This window comes from Xenopus laevis, chromosome 6L (genome assembly GCF_017654675.1).
Source record: "Xenopus laevis strain J_2021 chromosome 6L, Xenopus_laevis_v10.1, whole genome shotgun sequence".
In the NCBI taxonomy this organism is placed as follows: domain Eukaryota; kingdom Metazoa; phylum Chordata; class Amphibia; order Anura; family Pipidae; genus Xenopus; species Xenopus laevis.
In genome coordinates, this window is record NC_054381.1 from 50,004,212 (window position 1) to 50,023,432 (window position 19,221).

General features: G+C 39.9%; 1 protein-coding gene across 5 annotated transcripts in view; it reads right to left on the bottom strand.

Annotated features, from left to right (window-relative positions):
• The window catches only part of slc4a7.L (solute carrier family 4, sodium bicarbonate cotransporter, member 7 L homeolog), an 82,236-nt gene extending 64,279 nt beyond the window's left edge, over nucleotides 1-17,957 (bottom strand). For 2 of the 5 annotated variants that reach the window (XM_041565400.1, XM_018266418.2), the window contains exon 1: nucleotides 17,672-17,955. In XM_041565400.1, coding sequence (XP_041421334.1) covers nucleotides 17,672-17,719 — 48 coding nt within the window. In that variant the 5' untranslated portion in view covers nucleotides 17,720-17,955. 5 annotated transcript variants of the gene reach the window in all.
• Nucleotides 17,958-19,221: the final 1,264 nt, after the last annotated feature.

Here is a 19,221-nt window from a genome sequence, read left to right on the forward strand (position 1 = left end):
TTTTCTCATGATTGGACATACCTGCCTATGAAGTTCAAGGCTTAACGAGCTAATCCAACCAATTTGGTGTTGCCAGTAAGGGCAGAGACACACGCTGCTATTTCGGGAGATAGGTCGCCCAGCGACAAATCGCTTCTTCTTGGGGTGACTAATCTCCCCGAACTGCCTTCCCGCTGGCTAAAATGTAAATTGCTGGCGGGATGGCACTCTGATCGCTTTGGCTTTCCGAAGCTTCCTTGTGAGGCAACTTTGGAAAATGAAGCGTTCCGAGTGCCATTCCATCAACAATTTACATTCTAGCCGGCAGGAAGGCAGTTTGGGGAGATTAGTCGCCCCAAGAAGAAGCGATTTGTCACTGGGCAACTAATCAACTAAGTGCAGCGCGTGTCTCTGCCCTAATCAGTATTGAGCAGTTACATGCATTTAAATTAGCAGAATTAAAAGGGTACCCAAATTTTTGCACAGCCAGTTTTTCACATTTGATTTAATTTCATACAACTGAATATTGGTTCACTAAAAATCTTTGTTCAGAAAACTACCCAGTATTTAGATGTTCCTGGAAAATGAAAGACATATCACTTTTTTGTTGAAAGTGGAGTAAATTATCATTCAGGCCAAGAGTGGTTCCCAAACTTTTTTATATGACTGTATCTGAGGAAATTGCATCAGATATCAGAAGCTGTCAATGGATTCTAATGTCACTGTTCCAATATACACACCAACAAAAGACCACTGGTTTAAATCAACAGCAAGCAGGCAAACAGAATGCCAGTTCCAGTTGGATAAATGGCAACAATGGGAACAAAGAAACAATGTTCTGTGCACACAACAATGTGCTTAATATTTACTTTTCATATTTACCGGTAATATGAGCAATGTTCTTCTAAACGGGGCTGCTGTACCTGAATGTTTGTAGAGCGTGTCTGTGATTATGCCAATATCCACCCAAGAGGCAACGACTAACCGCTCTAATATTTATTCTGCCCTTATTATTTCAATTTCCAAGTCCCATGTGCTGATGCCTGCCATATATCGAGAATGATTTAAGCTGCAGGAGTACCCAAACCTGAATCAGTTATTTTAAAAAAATGGAAACCTCAGAACCCCTCACCAGATAGATTTTAAAAGCCAGGAGCTCTTCCTGGCACACAAACAATAAATCCATATGCAACATTTGTAAACTCATTTTCAGTTCAGGTCAATGCCTTGTCTGAATGGATATGACGGTAATCAGATTGATCAGTGCTGGTGGGTATATTAGATGGCCAATGCTGCCAGCCAGACTCAATACAGGCACAAATATACAGAGGGATGAATCACTCACATGCAGATTTAACAAGATCAAATTTCTCGAATACTAGGTCAATTAGAAAGTCTTATTCTATTCATTTAAAAAGAATGTAAACCTAGATACTGTCCTTTGTTTAGATACAGTATGTTTAAAAAAAAAACACATCAGAATGCTTTGTATGCCTTCTAGATTAATATAAAACCGTTGTCATAAAAATCAGAATCCTAACATCACTATCGAATACCATGTGAAATACATGGCAGCTCAGTGACAAATCCAAAGACATAGCCATGACCTTCTGGAATAGATTTTTTACACTGTAGGCATATCAAATTCCATTCATAAATTGAAAATTAAGTCGCTAAACCACAACGTGGGCAGCCATAATTCTAAAGCAGGACATTCCAAACATTAAAGTATACATTATTTAAAGTGTGAACCAACCTCTTTGTCTCCGATTTTTAGTTTATAACAGATCATTTAAATAACTGCATTACCAATTTAGATACCATGAAGCTAATTTATTTATCCAAAATATTTAAGAAATAGAACGGATAACTCAACAGTTAATCATATAATAAAACAGGTTACACATTAGGAATATGAAGAAATCCAAGAGACTCAAATAGACGTGGCCTTAGAATGATGCAGAAGTTCTAAGTAAACTGAAAAAAATCAGTTTAGTCTATAGACCAGTGATCCCCAACCAGTAGCTCGTGAGCAACATGTTGCTCTCCAACCCCTAGGATATTGTCCCAACTCTTTTTACATTTGAATGTGGCTCACGGGTAAAAAAGGTTGGGGACACCTGCTTTAGAGTTTAGCGAACCTAACACATTAAGATGAGATTATTTAAAGGGGTTGTTTATGATGCAGAGTCGTATTCTGAGACAATTTGCAATTGGTTTTCAATTTTTAATTATTTAAGGTTTTTGAGTTATTTAGCTTTTTTTTTCAGCAGCTCTTCAATTTGCATTTTTAAGCAAACTGGTAGCTAGGATCCAACTTACCCTAGCAACTATGCATTGATTTGAATAAGAGACTGGAATATGAATAGGAGAGGGCCTGAATAGAAAGATGAGAAATAAAAAGTAGCAATAACAATACATTTGTAGCCTTACAGAGCATTTGCTTTTTAGAAGGGGTCAGCGACACCCATTTGAAAGCTGGAAAGAGTCAGATGAAAAAGGCAAATAACTATAAAAAATAAATAATGAAAACCAATTGAAAAGTTGTGTAGAATTGGCCATTGTATAACATACTAAAAGTTACCTAAAAGGTGAACCACCCCTTGAAGAGGTCTATGCAGAAAGCCAGGTAGATTATCTCTCTATGGCCCTTGTGTGTCTTCTCACAAATTCAATTTAGCAAGCTGCAAAATCAGTATCAGGCCAATTTAGATTGTGAGGGCATTGTTCTGTGCCCATCTATGTGCCAACAAGTGGCTTATATAAAGTAGCCAAGTTGGTGGCCAAAATCGGACAGTGATTGGGCACCTTTCAGCCCACCCTTGAATTGGTGCATGGCCCACCTATAAACAGACCTTACAGTGCAGTTTACTAGTCTAAACAAAGGATAAAAGGGTGCAACTAAAAAAGTGCACTTTAATTGTAGTCTACATTAAAGCCTATAGCACAAAGTAATTTTTTTTGCATCTTGCGTTTTTTTCCCAAACCTAAAAACAGTATCAAAATAACCAAAATACACCTAATTATGTTGAAAATACATTGTAAATTGCTGGTGGGATGGCAATCGGTGTCCCTCGTTTACCGAAGTCGTCCAAAGCTTCCTCATGAGGCAACGAAGCGCTCCGAGTGCCACCCCGCCAGGTATTTTCATTCCAGTCTGCAGGAAGGCAGTTAGGGGAGATTAGTCGTCCCGAAGAAGAGGAGGATGTCGCCAGGCGACTAAACTCCCCGAATCTGACCGTGTGTCTCTACCCTAAAGCTACAATGGTAGAACAGTGTAACTGAAGCAACTCCACATTTGTTTCTTACAAGGTAGATAATTAGATTACCAGTGTTAACAAAACAGTTGAATCCTAGTAATCTAATTATTGCCCTCACAAAGTCCCAATTTACAGTAGCTTCAATTTCCCAGTTTGTCCCGGTTTAGTTTAAGAAATGACAAAAAAAAAAAAAAAAAAAAAAAAGATCTCACAACTAAAACAGTCAGCACAAGCCCTACTGCCTCGCTAAACAATGAACCCCTTGAGACACAAAGCAATTTCATGCTTTTATTGTATAAATAGAAATAGCAACTGTGTGTTGCTAAGAAATATTAAAATGATCCTTCGTTCTTGAGCTTTACCAGCAAAACAATACTAAAAGCTTGGCATCCGAAGCCAGGCAAAAATATTTGCATGTACAAGTGTCTCCATTGTATAATTACCATCCAAGTGAGGTTCAGAAGTTCATAGTTTATTGAAGACAAGCCATTCATTCGCAGGTCCTCCGCTTCTGCATTTAGGGTAGGACTACATGGACTTTTCGGGCACGACCCGACGTACTGCAACAAAACGCGGGCAGCAAATCACATGCAACGGAAATAAGGTAAGTTATGGAAGTGTCAGATGAAGTTCCAGCATTGATCCGACGAGACACGACTTTCGGATACAGATGCTGCATACTGGTGTTTTGTTGCAGCATGTCAGATCGCGCCGAAAACGTCCATGTAGTCCTACCCTTACTTGCACAAACAAAGCAAGAAATTAAATTAGACCAGATCAGAGATTTTGCTAGAAAGCAAAACGGGGACTGGGGCAGTAACTGTAATAAATGTATTTTGGCATAAATCAGGTCCTGTACAAAACTTTCTGTTCACTAGTTATGTTAAATATAAATAATCACAGAATACCGTCTCCATACTGGAATGCAAGCCCACAGCAATTCAGGCCATACCCACAATTCATAGAGGGAGTAAATTAAAGGCATTACCTTACCTAAGAAATATTCAATACATTTTGTGTAGGGATGGGCAAATTTTTTCGCCTTGTTTCGCCGAAAAAATGACGCCCATAGACTTGTATGGCTTTGTGCGTCAAAATAAAAAGACGCGCATCAAAAAAATTTCGCTACGTGACAAAAATTTTTTGACGCCCATAGACTTTAATAGGCATTTCGCCGGCGGCAAATTTTTGGCGAAGCGGGTAAAATTGGCCCATCCCTTATTTTGGGGTATATTTATCAAAGCGTGAAGTTAATAGTGAAGTTCCGCCACTAGAGTGAAATTCTGCCACTCTCCATTCATTTCTATGGGATTTTTTTAGGCGTATTTATCAAAGGGTGAACTTTCACTTCACCTATTGATAAATAGGCCTTTCAAAATCCCATAGAAATGAATCGAGAGCTGCGGAATTTCACTCTGATAAATTTACCCCCATATTTCAAATGTTATTGTTCAATAAAGTCAAACAAACTACTGTATTCACAATTCTAGAAGATAAGCTGGCCAACAAGGGCCATAGATTGAGTGGTTTATAGATCATATTTGATTTTGTGTGTGCATAGGAACCAGTATGGAATCATATTACTAAAGGTGGCCATACACGTAGAGATCCTCTCATTTGGCGATTTCGGCAAACGAGCGGATCTCCCCCTGATATGCCCACATTGACGTGGGCGCTATCGGGCAGAGTCTATCGTGTGCCCTAGGGCCCAACGATCGGATCATAATGCAACCACTACCGGCGGTCGGATCGCGGCTGCATCTGTTCTTTGATGTAATCCGTCCGCCGGTAGTGGTAGTGGGGATTTTTAACCCTGTTTTTCGGCCAGATATCGTTCAGGAAACCCCGTTGGAGGGCCCAACACATGGGTCAATAAGCTGACGACTCAGTCTGTCGGCAGTTTTTATCAGCACGTGTATGGCCAGCTTAACAAATATACACAATGCTGCCAATTTCAGTCTCCAAAAAGATTCTCGCAACATATCTGTAGAAAATACTCTACATTGTTGCTGTACAACAGCTGCTACTTTAAAAAAAAAATTTAGGTAGGAGTGCTATGATCAAATGTCCTGCAGGGTAAAATGCACATTTGTATAGCATATGTATAAAAAAAACAGTGCTCAGTTCGCAAGTGAATAGAGGCACTTTTACTAAAACCTTTTCATCTCAGAAGACATGAAGCAGGAGCTCAGGCCCTGTGGTGAGGCAGATATCCACAAAAGATATGGAGTGGTTGGTTAAATGCAGGTCTGTGTATGGTAACACATTTTGCAAACACCCGATTAGATCAACACTGGTCTCTAGCAGAAACACCCTAGCTAAAAGTTATTATTGCTGTGTGGCACTTACAATTCACAGAAAAATTGTGTGAGCATATATTAGCATATTAGAATAACATACTCAAACAAAATAAAATACTGTGCGTGCAAGTACTTTTATTCAGGAAGAGCAAGTAATGTAATTAAAGATCCATTCCTGTAGCTCTCAGCTCAGTATATTTACTATTACAAAAATAGGTCTCCCTTCATAGCACCTTGTATACCACTGGCACCCTGACCATACAGTATGAGAGAGACAGTTTTAAAGTAACTAAAGGGTCCAGATTATTTAAGTTTTAGCAGTCTAAATTTAGCTCTGTTCTGTACTCCTTTCCCTCCAAGTACAGTTTTGTTTACAGTCTCCCAGGTGATGGATTCACAACAGGCTACATAACAAATGGAATATTGAGACTTGTAAAACAAAACGTTAAAAAATGAGGATAAGTGTATAAAACCCTTTTTTATTTAAGACGTGACTGCTACATTAGGTATTTTTCCTACTGGGAACTGTTTTAATTGCTCCTCTCATACTCAATTGCTCCTTTTCCTTTTTGCAGAAGTTCTACCTACCTGGTTTACTTGTTAAATGCTGGTATAATCCAACTGGAATGAGACATGTAGAGGACTTAAAACTTTTGCACAGCAATGAAATGCAGCAGGAAGGCCTCCCAACCCTAAGGGCTCTTACACACGGGTGTTTTTTTCTGCTTTTAAATGAAGGTTTCAGAGCAAATAAACGCATTTGCGAATAAATTCCATTATATTCTGCCTGGTTGTACTCCTGAGCGTCCAGAGTTGCGTTTTACTCCATTTGCGTTTTATTGGGTTTGCTTAGACACAGCAAGTTGCATGTTGACATGTGTGCAGCTATCAATAGAACAGAGGGTTGTGTTTGGAATGGAAAAAATGCACTTAGTAGAGTAAAAAAAAAGCTCAGCAAGCAAGCTCAGCGTGCATTTCAAAAAACCGCCTGTGTGTAAGACCCTAAGGACACCACATCACTTTAAAATCACCTAACAAGTTCATCCAAAGTGAAATGATCCGATTCGTAAGGTGATATTTACAAGGTTGTATTTAGAAGAGTAGTGGGATCCAAAAAAATTAAATAAATAAAAAAAAAGCAGATGCTTGACCTCTTGGTTTACTAGCAGGCCAAATCATTAGGACAGCACTCTCATATTAGCAAATAGGAGCAATCCCTGGCATACATTCATTAGTTGTGCACGGCCTACATCAATATTAAACAGATAGCAATAGGGCAGTTATGAACGAAAGTTCCAAACATAGCAACTGCACAGGATTTGAACAGGTGCAAACAGGCCTGGACTGGGAGTCAAAATAGGCCCTGCCATTCCAAGTACACAGAGGCCAAAACAGCCCCTTACCAGCCCACTATATGGTAACTTTCTATGGAACCATACAGCAGCCCCTCTGGCATTTGCCAGAACCCACAGATTGCCAGTCTGGGCCTGGGTGCAAATTACAATTTATCACTGCTCCTATAGCTGTTCTAAGCTAAACAAAGTTGCGTACGTGCATACTTCATAAAGCATAATGCATTTCACATACATATTCATATTTAATGCCAAAGCGGTCAGTGATAACATAACTTACGAGGACATGCAACCATTCTAATAGATTGCTAAGAAATTGGTTACTTCAAAGAAGCTAGACAAAATATGCTTTTAACCCCAGTAAAACACACCATGAACTGAAGTCAATGGTCATCATTTGCTGTCTTCATGCATGCCTTTCCACCCCCACTTCTATTTGTATTGACATTACTTAGTATAATTCCTGGCAGAGTCTTCCATAAGAATACATTTGGACACTTGCTTTATTATTCAACGGAACATTATGTTCCTGTAACTTCAAAGTGGGAGTGTTAACATTTAAAAGAAATGTATCACAATACCATTAACTAAAGCTCTTGCCCTGTAAAAAGAGTGATTAACTATAAAATAAAGGTTGGTGTTGTACCATTGTCAGCACCAGGACCTTTTCAATTAGGTCTTGTTTCACCAGATTTTCACCAGCGGTTTGGAGAGACATTATATGATTATAGAATGTGCAACACATTTCAGACTTGGTATATTAAGTAATATTTAGTTAGTGTGGGATCTTTAACATTTCTTTACAGACATAAAGTTATGAGGACAGTATAAGAAATGCAAAATGTGCTCCTATTCCAATCATAATCTATCTAAATAATCTGTAGCAACCAATGGGTAACAGTCACTGGTTTTCTGATTGGAGGCTATGACCTAGACCTTGAACAAAACTTCTGCCACCTACCATTAGGCTAGGGGCACACGGCGCGATTTCGCCGCGATTCTGCGCTAAGCGAGTTGTCGCTGCGTTTTTTAAGCCGAAATAGCTTTGCTAACTTTGGCGCTGGCGTCAATGCAAATCGCGGCGAAATCGCTGCGCTAATTCACACGCGGCGATTCGTTTTCTATTGTCGTCCGAAGTTGCCTCGCTGGGCGTTTCCGGGCGACAGTAGAAAAAGAATCGCCGCGTGTGAATTAGCGCAGCGATTTTGCCGCGATTTGCATTGACGCCAGCGCCAAAGTTAGCAAAGCTATTTCTGCTTAAAAAACGCAGCGACAACTCGCCCAGCGCAGAATCGTGGCGAAATCGCGCCGTGTGCCCCTAGCCTTATACTAAAAAAGTTAACCCCTGCTAGGACTTTCAAAACATATGGAAGAAAAGTAATTTTCACACCAGTGAAAAAATGTATAAACCAGTGGATGGGTAATAATTATGTGCATTCGATAAAGATATTTGCATGTTCATCTTCTTTAATTATAGGTGATATGATAGATAGAGCCTTAATTTAGCATTGTTCAAAAGTTTAGAATACAGCACCGAGAAATACTAAAAGGGAACAGTTGATATCTACAACTCCTTTATTAATGGATGGCTTCAGTTTGCTTCTATTGCGAGTCCTCAGGCAGGGTTGTAAAGCCACTAAAAAGGCAGGAATAAATAATCCCCCTCTTAACAGATGTGACAAACAACATGTTTGAGCGAACAGACAAAGAAAACCTTTTAAATAGACACTTAGAACATCGCAAGTAGGCAGTGCAAGACTCCAATGAGAAACATTCCATTCCATGGCACAACCACACTTGTGTAGTTTACCTTTCACAACAAGTTCAACTGTTTGCAACTAGTGCCCCACAAATAATCACTTTTTACCATTTTACTGTTTTTATAAATGTATTGGCTTAATTTTCCTCCCTCTGGTGTTTCATTGTACCAATATTTGCTGAAATATTTATTACAAAAGCACACCCTATACACCTTATGAGTATTCTGTCCACTGCACAGTTTGGGGGGGGGGGGGGATCAGCAACCCACCAATATTGTAGAAAGAACAAGCAATCAGCATACAATTGCAAGCAAGGAAAGCCCCCTGCATTTATTGTGTAAAATAATGAATCGGGGGGGGAATCCCTTTGTCAGGATTTCTGGGTTCACCACCTGAAAAGTTAATTTGACGTAATAAATGCAGGAGATTTTCCACCTATTGCCGGTTTGTCTTCTCGCAATAACGCATGTATCAATTGTAAAAACTGGCATAAAACTTGAGGAGCATGCTCAGTACGATGTAGTTTTAAATACAATTTACATAGTATGCCTACAGCATATTCAACCAGAGAAGCCCTTCTGAAGGTAGATTACTCTAGGAAATATTCAGACCCTTGACCAATTTACTCAATAATAAATAATATGCTAAAGGTATGGTTTCAAGTGGAAAAACAAAATAACTGAACAATACTGTTTGCATATTATTTTCAGTTCCTAAACTTTGTTATTCTGTAGAGCAATAAATATTTGTACAAACTACAAGTATGAGGATGGATGTACCAGAATTTTTAAATGTTCAGGAGTGCTTTTGACCCATTTTTTGCTATGGGTTGTTCAGGTTATTTGGATAATGCTTGCTCACTGTAATTTTCATATATTGCTACAGATCAGGTCTTGTACTGGGTCATGGGAGAACATTCACCTCTTACTTTGGCTTTGCATTTGCTATCAGTGTCCTGTTGAAAGATGAACTTTGGCCCAAACTTCAGTGTTTAGTGGCCTGAAACAGGTCTTGTTGCAGCAATATTGTAAGTACAGGTAGAGGATCCCTTATCCAGAAACCCGATATCCAGAAAGCTCCGAATTACGGAATGGTTCCCATAGACTCCATTTTATCTAAATAATCCAAATTTTTTAAAATGATTTCCTTTTTTTCTGTAAATATAAAACAGTAGCTTGTACTTGATCCCAACTAAGATATAATTAATCCTTATTGGAAGCAAAACCAGCCGATTGGGTTGATTTAATTTTTAAATGAACTTCTAGCAGACTTAAGGCATGAAGACCAAGTTACAGAAAGATCCATTATCTGGAAAACCCCAGGTCCCAAGCATTCTGGATAACCAGTCCCATACCTGTATATGTTATATTATAGTCCAGTCAAAGAGATGATCTCTAGTCATCTGAGAATACAGAGTAACTCGAAGCAAACCTGCCCAGAACAATGAGGAGGCAAAGAAAAAAGAAGTCCGGAACATTGTGTATTCCTACCCCAAAAGACCAAGCTGCGACTCAACAAAATATTAAATTGTGGCCTTATAATTCTTAATTGGGTTAACATAAAACATAGTAAAAAAGTTCTTCTGCTTTGGAGCTTTAAAATAAAAAATCACAAAAAAATGGAAATTCAATGTAATAGCTGTTAAGCAGCTATTGGTCAAGGGTCAAAACACTTTTGCAAGGCACAGTCTATTCTCTTACATTTATGTATCTGTGCAACTCACTGATGATCTGGCTATGATTCATATTTAGTAATAAGAGAAACCTGGGACAAACATTACATGACTGCTGAGGTTGTGGGAATTCCCACTAGTAAATGGTGATTAGTCATCTACCTTGCAGCTATCTGAAGTCTACACTAACACATCAGTGAACAGAATACCATAGTGCATTGAAAATAATTGAAATCTGTTGCTATTGAAATGTGAAAGATCCTTCCGTTGTTTACAGTGCACACTTATTAGTCTTCAGTGATTTCTGCTGGCTGCAACAGCCCAAGTGTATTAATCACCATAGCAAAAATAGCTTGTTTAGAATAGCTCTAAAGCGAAAATTTAAAAAATGATTGTAAACCTAGTCATGCATTCTGTAACTTCTTTCCATAATTAGGAGCTTTCCTAATGAATAAAAAGCTAAATAACTCAAAAACCACAAGTAATAAAAACCAATTGCAAATTGTCTCAGAATATCACTCTCTACATTATACTAAAAGTTAACTCAAAGGTGAACAACCTCTTTAAGGTATGAAGATCCAAATTACGGAAATATATATTCTCCTGAAAACCCCAGGTCCCAAGCATTCTGGAGAACAGGTCCCATATCTGTATTACTATTTTACTAGTAGTGTCTAATCCCAATCTATTTACTATGAATAAGACCCACTGTACGCAACAACCTATGCCAATCTTTTATAAAATAAAAAATATATTGGACTTATATTATATATATGTGCACTACATGTTTAAGCTGGTATTAAAAGAGAAACAGACGCAGATTTACAAAGAGCCAGATTTGCAGGCCCTGAACAACAGGATTTGCTGTAGAGCAGGTGGGGTTTATGCCACATCAGTTGCATGTTTGGGAATAACATGCGTGGTCTATTTAGACTTTTTTTTTTTTACGTGACACCAAACTACTTATTTATAAGGCCACATCCCCAATATTTCCATTGAAAACTCTTGCCCCAACTCACCCATGATGGTATTTGCTTGTCACTGCATATCCATGGGGCAGAGTTTTGATCAGAAAATGGCAGCACAAAACATGTGTTTGAAATCAGCTGTATGGCACAGCTTACCGTGTGCTCATCATCATTGCTTGGATTAATATCAGAATAATGTCACTCAAAAAAGAAAATCCTAATAAAATGTATAATTGTTTGGTTATCATAAAAAAAAATGAATTGTAGATTATTTTCCTCCAATCCTAGCTTTATTTAGGCCTAGTCAAAAAATTTTCATATAAAAAAAAAACAGTAACGGATTGCATACACGTACACACTAAAAAAAAACAAACAAAAAACAATAAACGATGTATACATAGACACGTTGGAGGATTCCGTGTTCAAACACAGGATTTGTTACCTCCACTGCCTGTTAAACCCCACACACAGAAGTATTTCCGTGCAAAAAAGTGGCTCAGAAACCAGTCAGCAAGGCCCCACACCCTTTAAAACAAAGATAAATACAGGTTAGATAATTTGGATATTTGCTGATCCCACTTCATCAGCAACTTTCATCTGCACATAAGCTAAAAGAAGTTCTATAGTCACAACATACATGATGGTTTTCAGTGCAGGCCACTGCGCCCCCAGCTGCGGCACCGCGGTTGCACATACCCTACTGCGGGCACTATGTTCCGGCCCTGATGGTTCTGCTAGTATAATGCATAACAAGATCTGTAATAAACATTATTTTTTCTATACTAAGAAAATGCTCTAATGTCCTTACTAGGAGTGGTAAACAATGGAAAATATGGAAGATACTATGGAAGCTCTACAATTTAGGCTCTTGGTGCACTGCAATACTCCTGGTTGCCCTAATATTACGTAGATATGTAAAAAAAAAATACAGGTACAGGACATGTTATCCCGTACATGTGACCTTGGGTTTTCCAGATAACAGATCTCAGAATTTGGATCTTTAAACCTTAAGTTTACTGAAAAAAAATCATGTAAGCATTAAATAAACCCAATAGGTTGGTGTTGCTTTCAATTCAGGATTAATTATATCTTAGATGGGATCAAGTACAAGCTACAGTTTTATTATTACAGATAAAAGGAAATCTTTTTGAAAAATTGGGATTATTTGGATTAAATGGAGTCTATGAGAGATGGCCTTTCCGCAATTGGGACCTTTCTGGATAACGGGTTCCATACCTGTAATACAATACTCATTCACCTACAATACAACAAACTGCAGCCCATACACAGGTCAGTTGAAACACGCCAATGAAATGGAGCAATTTATAAAGGAAATTACACTTACCTAAAACAAGTCTATGACCATAGTAGATAATTATCAAATAAATATATTGGTGTGTCTCAAATTCAGCAATAATGTAGACTTGTATATCATCCAGACAAAAAACAACTCAAAAATCATACAAATCATCATGTATTAAAGGTGACTTTTAGCTTTTTATGATAGAATCTTTTGTACAATGATACACGACAGCTTAATAAAGTTTGCTCTATAAATGATTATCTTTATGAATAATGCCTTTATTGAAGCTCCCCATAGATTTTCTCTGTTCCATGTTTCAGATGAGTGGTGGGTGTGTCTAAATGGCCTCTCCACATAAGTACAGAAATATTTGGATAGCCAATCACAGCTCTGTCTTTAACAGAGAAACAAATTACGGTTCCCTGTAAATATAGCTAGCCCCGTCCAGCAGACAGAGCATAGGCTGGCATCCTACATTACAAAGTCCCACCGGTTCTCCTGATCAGTCTGGGAAAGCAGCCAACTAGAAGTGTATGTCAATTTTAACTTCCTGCTCCAGGAAAAGCTGAATATTTTACACAAAAAGCAAAGTTATGTTATAGATCATAATCAAATCCCTGACAGGTGACATCATACACCAATCATTGCTACTAATGTTTAGTACAGGAAATACAGACCTTTAATGAATAAGGAGTCAGTTGGACATAATGTCTTAATTAAAGAGGCTGTTCACCTTTGAATTAACTTTTAATATTATGTAGAAAGTGATATTCTGAGACAATTTGCAATTGGTTTTCCTGTTTTATTACCGTAGTTGTAGCTTTTGAGTTATTTAGCTTACTAGCAGCTCTAGAGTTTACAATTTCAGCTGGTCTGGTTGCTAGGGTCCAAATTATCCTAGCAATCGTGAATTAATTTGAATAAGAGTCTGGGATATGAATAGGAGAGGCCCTGAATAGAAAGAGGAGTAATAGAACGCAGCAATAATAATAAATTTGTAGCCTTAGAGAGCATTTGTTTTTTAGATGGGGTCGGAGACCCCCCATTTGAAAGCTGAAAACAGTCGGAAGAAAAACTATAAGAAATTTTTTATTAAAAATTGAAAAGTTTCTTAGAATTAGCCATTCTATCACATACTTAAAGATATCATAAAAGTGAACCACCGCTTTAAAAAACAAAAAGATCTATTTTTATTTTAGTGCAGAACAGTTTTCCACAACTATTTTCATTTTCCAACTTCCTTGTTCATCCAAACAATAATGGGAGGAGCAGAGGAAATTAAAAAAAAAAAAAAAAGAGGTTGTAAACCCAAAATATAAGTTTGCCTAAAGAAAGAATATGTCATTGTAATCAATTCTCCAATATAGCAGAAGCCAGTTGATTATCAGGCTTGTGGACAAACATGTAGAGCATTGTGGGAAATGGTCTTCTGCCACACTGTTGCAGCAATGCAGATAGGGGGGAAAATGGCATGTAATATACCATTGATAATGTTTAAAGTGGACCTGTCACCCAGACACAAAAATCAGTACAATAAAAGTCCTTTTCAAATTAAACATGAAATCCAATTTCTATTTTTTATTAAAGCATTTATAGCTGTTATAAACTCATTTAAAAATCTCAGCTGTCAATCAAATATTGTCTGCCCCTCCTCTATGCCTGTGGCATAGAGGCGGGGCAGACAATTACTTTCACTTTCCATTCAGCACTTCTTAGATGTCACTGCTCTCCCCATATTCCCCTGTTCTCTTTACCATTTAATTGTGTAGCCAGGGCATGGGGTTGGACATCAGGTCCCCCATTTTGGTGCACAAACAAGATTCTGAGATGATGCAAGGCCACAAAATGGCTGCTGCCTGCTTGCTATCATTTTGAATTCCCAGACTGAAGGAAACAAGATTCAAATAATTTATATTGTGTAATTAAAGTTCATTTTGCTTGACTGATGTAATAAAATAGGATTTTGAATAATTTTTTTGGGTGACGGGTTCCCTTTAAAAAATGTATATCGGAAAGCTTTAATTTACATTTAATTCATTAGCCAGAATCTTGCTTTTTGATTTGCACCCACTTTAATCAGGCAGGTAGCAGCACAAGTTTGTTTTTTTTTCCTCATAAAACATTTTTATAACATTCAATAAAACTTCTGTTTTCTCGAGGAAGTAGTTTGCTTCCTTTATCTTATCTCTAGTGATATAGTATTTTTATCTCTAATGATACAGTATATGCAATCTTATACCAAATACTACAATGTATGTGTAAACGAAGCAGATAGACTGTTTATACAAACACACAAAGGGAACTCACAAAGCACACCATTTCTATTCCATTTCTATGATGATTTATATGAACTACAAGCATAGGATATGAATTGTAGTGCAAATAAAGGAATGCTAGCATTTGTACTTTGCAGTATCAGTGCCTGAGCTGTGAGAAAAATAAATAAATAAAAGGAGAGGGAAGAGGAGTGTACGACAGGCTGAGATTTCACATTCACTCTACATAAAAACAAACAAAAAAGTAAGCTTTCATCTACGGGCAGCCTAACAGGGTAGGGAGTGGACTTTCTCTCTACCCTACAATTTTTTTCTAGCAACACCCAAAAGTGTGGTTTAAACTTCCGCATTAGTCATTTCCATAGAAATGTTCACATAAGCAGACAAATTACCAGTACCAAGGAAACCCCCCATAACACTTTAGTGTGCTTCCTTCCTATCACCATTGAATGAATAAGCCATCTGCTTACATCGGAGAGGTAATTAAAGTGCTCGGTTAAGGAAACAATATAATGCATTTATTACTTATTGAGACAATATCGAGCGTTCAGCAATCCGCCTCATGTTACATGTACAACTTTGCCTGGCTGAGGTTGATGTTAAATATAAGGCTTAGATAGTGTGCCTATATAGAATGGTTTAAAATGCAGCCACATGTAGATAAACTAGTTCCATAAGGAAATGCTGCTCCAATTGCACAACACCAGTAAAAGCATGTTGCCGATTGGTTGTGAACAGTTTCTAGATGAAGGGAAAGGGTCCAACAACTTTACAAATGTGATGTGTTTACAACTCCAGCATCACTGCCATCTGCTAAGATAAATAAATGTGTGCCTCTACAATTTTCCATTGGTCCATCATTTATAAATGACAAGTGAAGACCCATCTATATGGCAGTCCCAGCCAAGCCTTTTGGGCACTGCCACTTTTACTACCATGGGTACATCCCCTTCAACAAGCCCCACCTCCCTTCTATACTTTTAGATTTTCCCCAAAGTGAATGGCATCTTCACTATGTTTCCACGAGATTTACAGTTTTTCAACCTCATTCTAGTATAATTGAAGGGGTTGTTCACCTTTGAGTTAACTTTAGTTCTGGCTAATTCTAAGCAACTTTTCAATTGCCCTTTTTTTCTTCTTTATAGATTATGTCTTATTTGGCTTCTTCTGACTCTTTCCAGCTTTCAAATGGGGGTCACCAGACCTGGACTGGCAATCTGTGGGTTCTGGCAAATGCCAGAGGGGCTGCTATAAGGTGCCTTAGAAAATCAGTATTTAGTGGGCTGGTTGGGGCTGTTTGCAGGGCTGGAACTAGGGGTAGGCAGAAGAGGCAGCTGTCTAGGGTGCAACGATTGGGGGGCTACCCCTAGACCTGACCGCGCTCCTCTAGGAGAATGTGTGCGCAAAAAATTATCACCACACATGCGTGCATACGTCAGAGCACTTCATCACGCATGCGCGCTGACATCAGAGCGATTCACCACGCGCAATCTACAGGGGGAGGAGGGGGCGAGCGCATACGTCAGATCACTTCGCCCCGCATGCGCGCATACATCAGGTCGATTCACTACGCGCAATCTACAGGGGAAGGAGGGGGGCGAGCTGGCTGGATGGTTGCCTAGGGCGCCTGGCTGGCCTGGCCCGTCTCTTAGTATTTGGGCCTCTGTGTACCTGAAATGCGAGGGCCTATTTTGACTCTCAGTCCAGACCAGGGAGTCACTGACATCATATCCAGTGTTTGTCCTGTTTTACCAATATATGTTCAAATTGCTCATCAATGAGAGCCTCATGGGGCCTCCTGTACCTCCTGGGCCCCCCTGCAGCCACAGGGTCTGCTTCCTCTGTAGTTACGCCCCAGATTCCTCTTTCTATTCAGGCCCTCTCCTATTCATATTCCAGCCTCTTGTTGAAATCATTGTATGGTTGCTAGGGTAATTTGAGTCCTAGCAACCAGATTGCAAAAACTGGAGAGCTGCTGAATAAAAATGCTAAACCCAAAAATGACAAACAGTAAGACACATTCAGAATATAGATCTCTACCTCACGCTTAAGGAAATTTAAAGCTGAACAACCCCTTTAAATCTCTGGCACATTGCAATCCCCTTGCCACCCTCATTTCCCCCATTATAAAGCTCCATACAGAACACTGTACTCACACATTTGCTTTAGAAGTATTAGGGGGGGAAATGGAAAGTTGTATTTCCGCCAAAGGCAATATGCCCATATATACCCTGCTTCTAAAACAATCTCAAAAAGACTCCCAGCAACAGACAGACAGTGAAAGAGAACAATGAGAGTGCCTAAATGTCAGGTCTGGAACAAAGACGAACAATCTAGTAGAGACGCTGCCTTGGAAGTAGTAACTAGCAGAGCAACTGTGTGGCATGTGCGCAAGCAGCGGTGTCACGTGGCACCCTCAGGCTTCCCACACTGTCCTGCATCTATATACACTCACTGCATACAGGAAGCGCCAGTGCTTCTCTATAGCTCGTCTGCCCGTGAGGGAACGTTTGGACCCACTATAAATACTGCTTGGAGCAGTGGCTAACTTCCGCTCTACTTCTAGTATTATGTCAGTATCGGGGGGGGGGCCTTTATGGGTGTCCCTATGGAACAAGGCAGGCAGAGGATGATACTACAGCTGAGTCTTTTGTCTGCTCAGCCCAGCGGCACTATAGTAGTAGCTCGTGTTAGGAACTCACTCGCATCGCTCCAGCTGATGCAGCGCCACAATTGGCAGCACATAAAGTGAAGTTGAGTAACAGCTGGCGACACTACAGGTTACACATGAATGTCCATACCGTAGTGAGCAGAGGTCTCATTTGTTCCCCACACCGGTCTTCATCCATGGCCCTCAGTGTAGAATACACACCGAGCCGGAAGAGCGCGGACAGGTCGCGACAGTGGAGGTGGCAGTAGTGTGTCACGTGTCTGGGGAATCTTTTCTAATCCCCCCCCCAAGACTGTACCATCAGGTTACGGTACTCTCAGCCCCGGCTCGGGCTCTTTATCGGAAAGAAAGCTGTGTCGTTGGCTTTCTCCGCCCCCCATCCTCCCTCCATTAACCCACTCTCCACCTCCCATACTAACCCACTCTTTCTTTCTATATGGCCCTATGTAGCTCTTCCTCTGGCTGGCTCCGCCCCTTCTCTGATTGAGTGTCTGTGTCTCATGCTTTACCCTCCCCCCTCAAAGCTTAGCGTGTGTACTTCTCAGACTTGTCAGGCTGCTGCCTCCGTGTATTAATCGTGTGACAGGAAAGTTGGCACCTACATTAGTTCATTAATGCGGTGCCGTTTACTCTGTTCATGTAACAACCGAAGAGGTCGGTTGTAGCTGTGGGTGCGACGCTTCTTGAATCGTCAGTGTGTTGTCACATTCACAAACTTTTCTTAAATTGCGCGAAAAGTGGTTTTATATTTCTTAATCTGCCGTGGGAATGGGGTGGGAGGAGGCGGGTATGCCTGTGGCATCATTGTAAGGTATGTGAGGAGAGAAGAAGTCAGGTACGGGAAACAGGTGTTTCTTCTTCCTCCTGCTGCTGCTCCTGTCACAGAGTGTGAAATATTACAGCTCCGGCTCTGACGTGCGCAACGCTTCCTCCTAATTATTACTTGTCTGTGTTACCAGAGCGGGAGGCCTCACTTCAAGGGGTGCAGCAGCAGGGACAGAATCACAGAGCATTCACTAAATAATAAAGAGAAAATTGCTTTGCGAAGGGAACGACAGAGTCGTAGAAACAGGCTGAGGGGTACAGGAGAATAATTTGTAGCAATTGGTGGTACCAGGGCCGCCATTAGAAATCACGGGGCCCCACACAACAACATTTTCACCCACCCTAAATCCCGCCCACTCCACAGTTAAGGGTCTGGTCACGCGGGCAGATTCTGGGAGATTTGTCGCCAGGCGACAAATCTCTTCTTCGCGGCAACTAATCTCCCCAATCTGCCTTCCGTCGGCTAAAATGTAAATCGCCTGGTGGCAGGCACACGGAGCGCTTAGTTTTACGAAGGCTCCCGAAGTTTCCTCGTGAGGCAGTTACGGACACGAAACGTTCCGTGTTCCTGCTCCCTGGCGGTTTACATTTTAGCCGGCAGAATTCAAGTCGGTGAGATTAGTCGCTGCAACGAAGAGGAGATTTGTCATCTGGCAACTAATCTACCCGTGTGGCCAGACCCTAAAATACCACACAGACATCAGTACTAAAAAAGGTAACCCCCCCACACACACAAGTTATAAAAAGATATTGATGGTCAGGGCCCTCTTATAAATTAAAAAAAAATGTGGTGCCAGGGCCCCCCATAAAAGTTTTTTTTTAAAAAAAATTGGTGGTCAGCGCCCCCCCTACAAG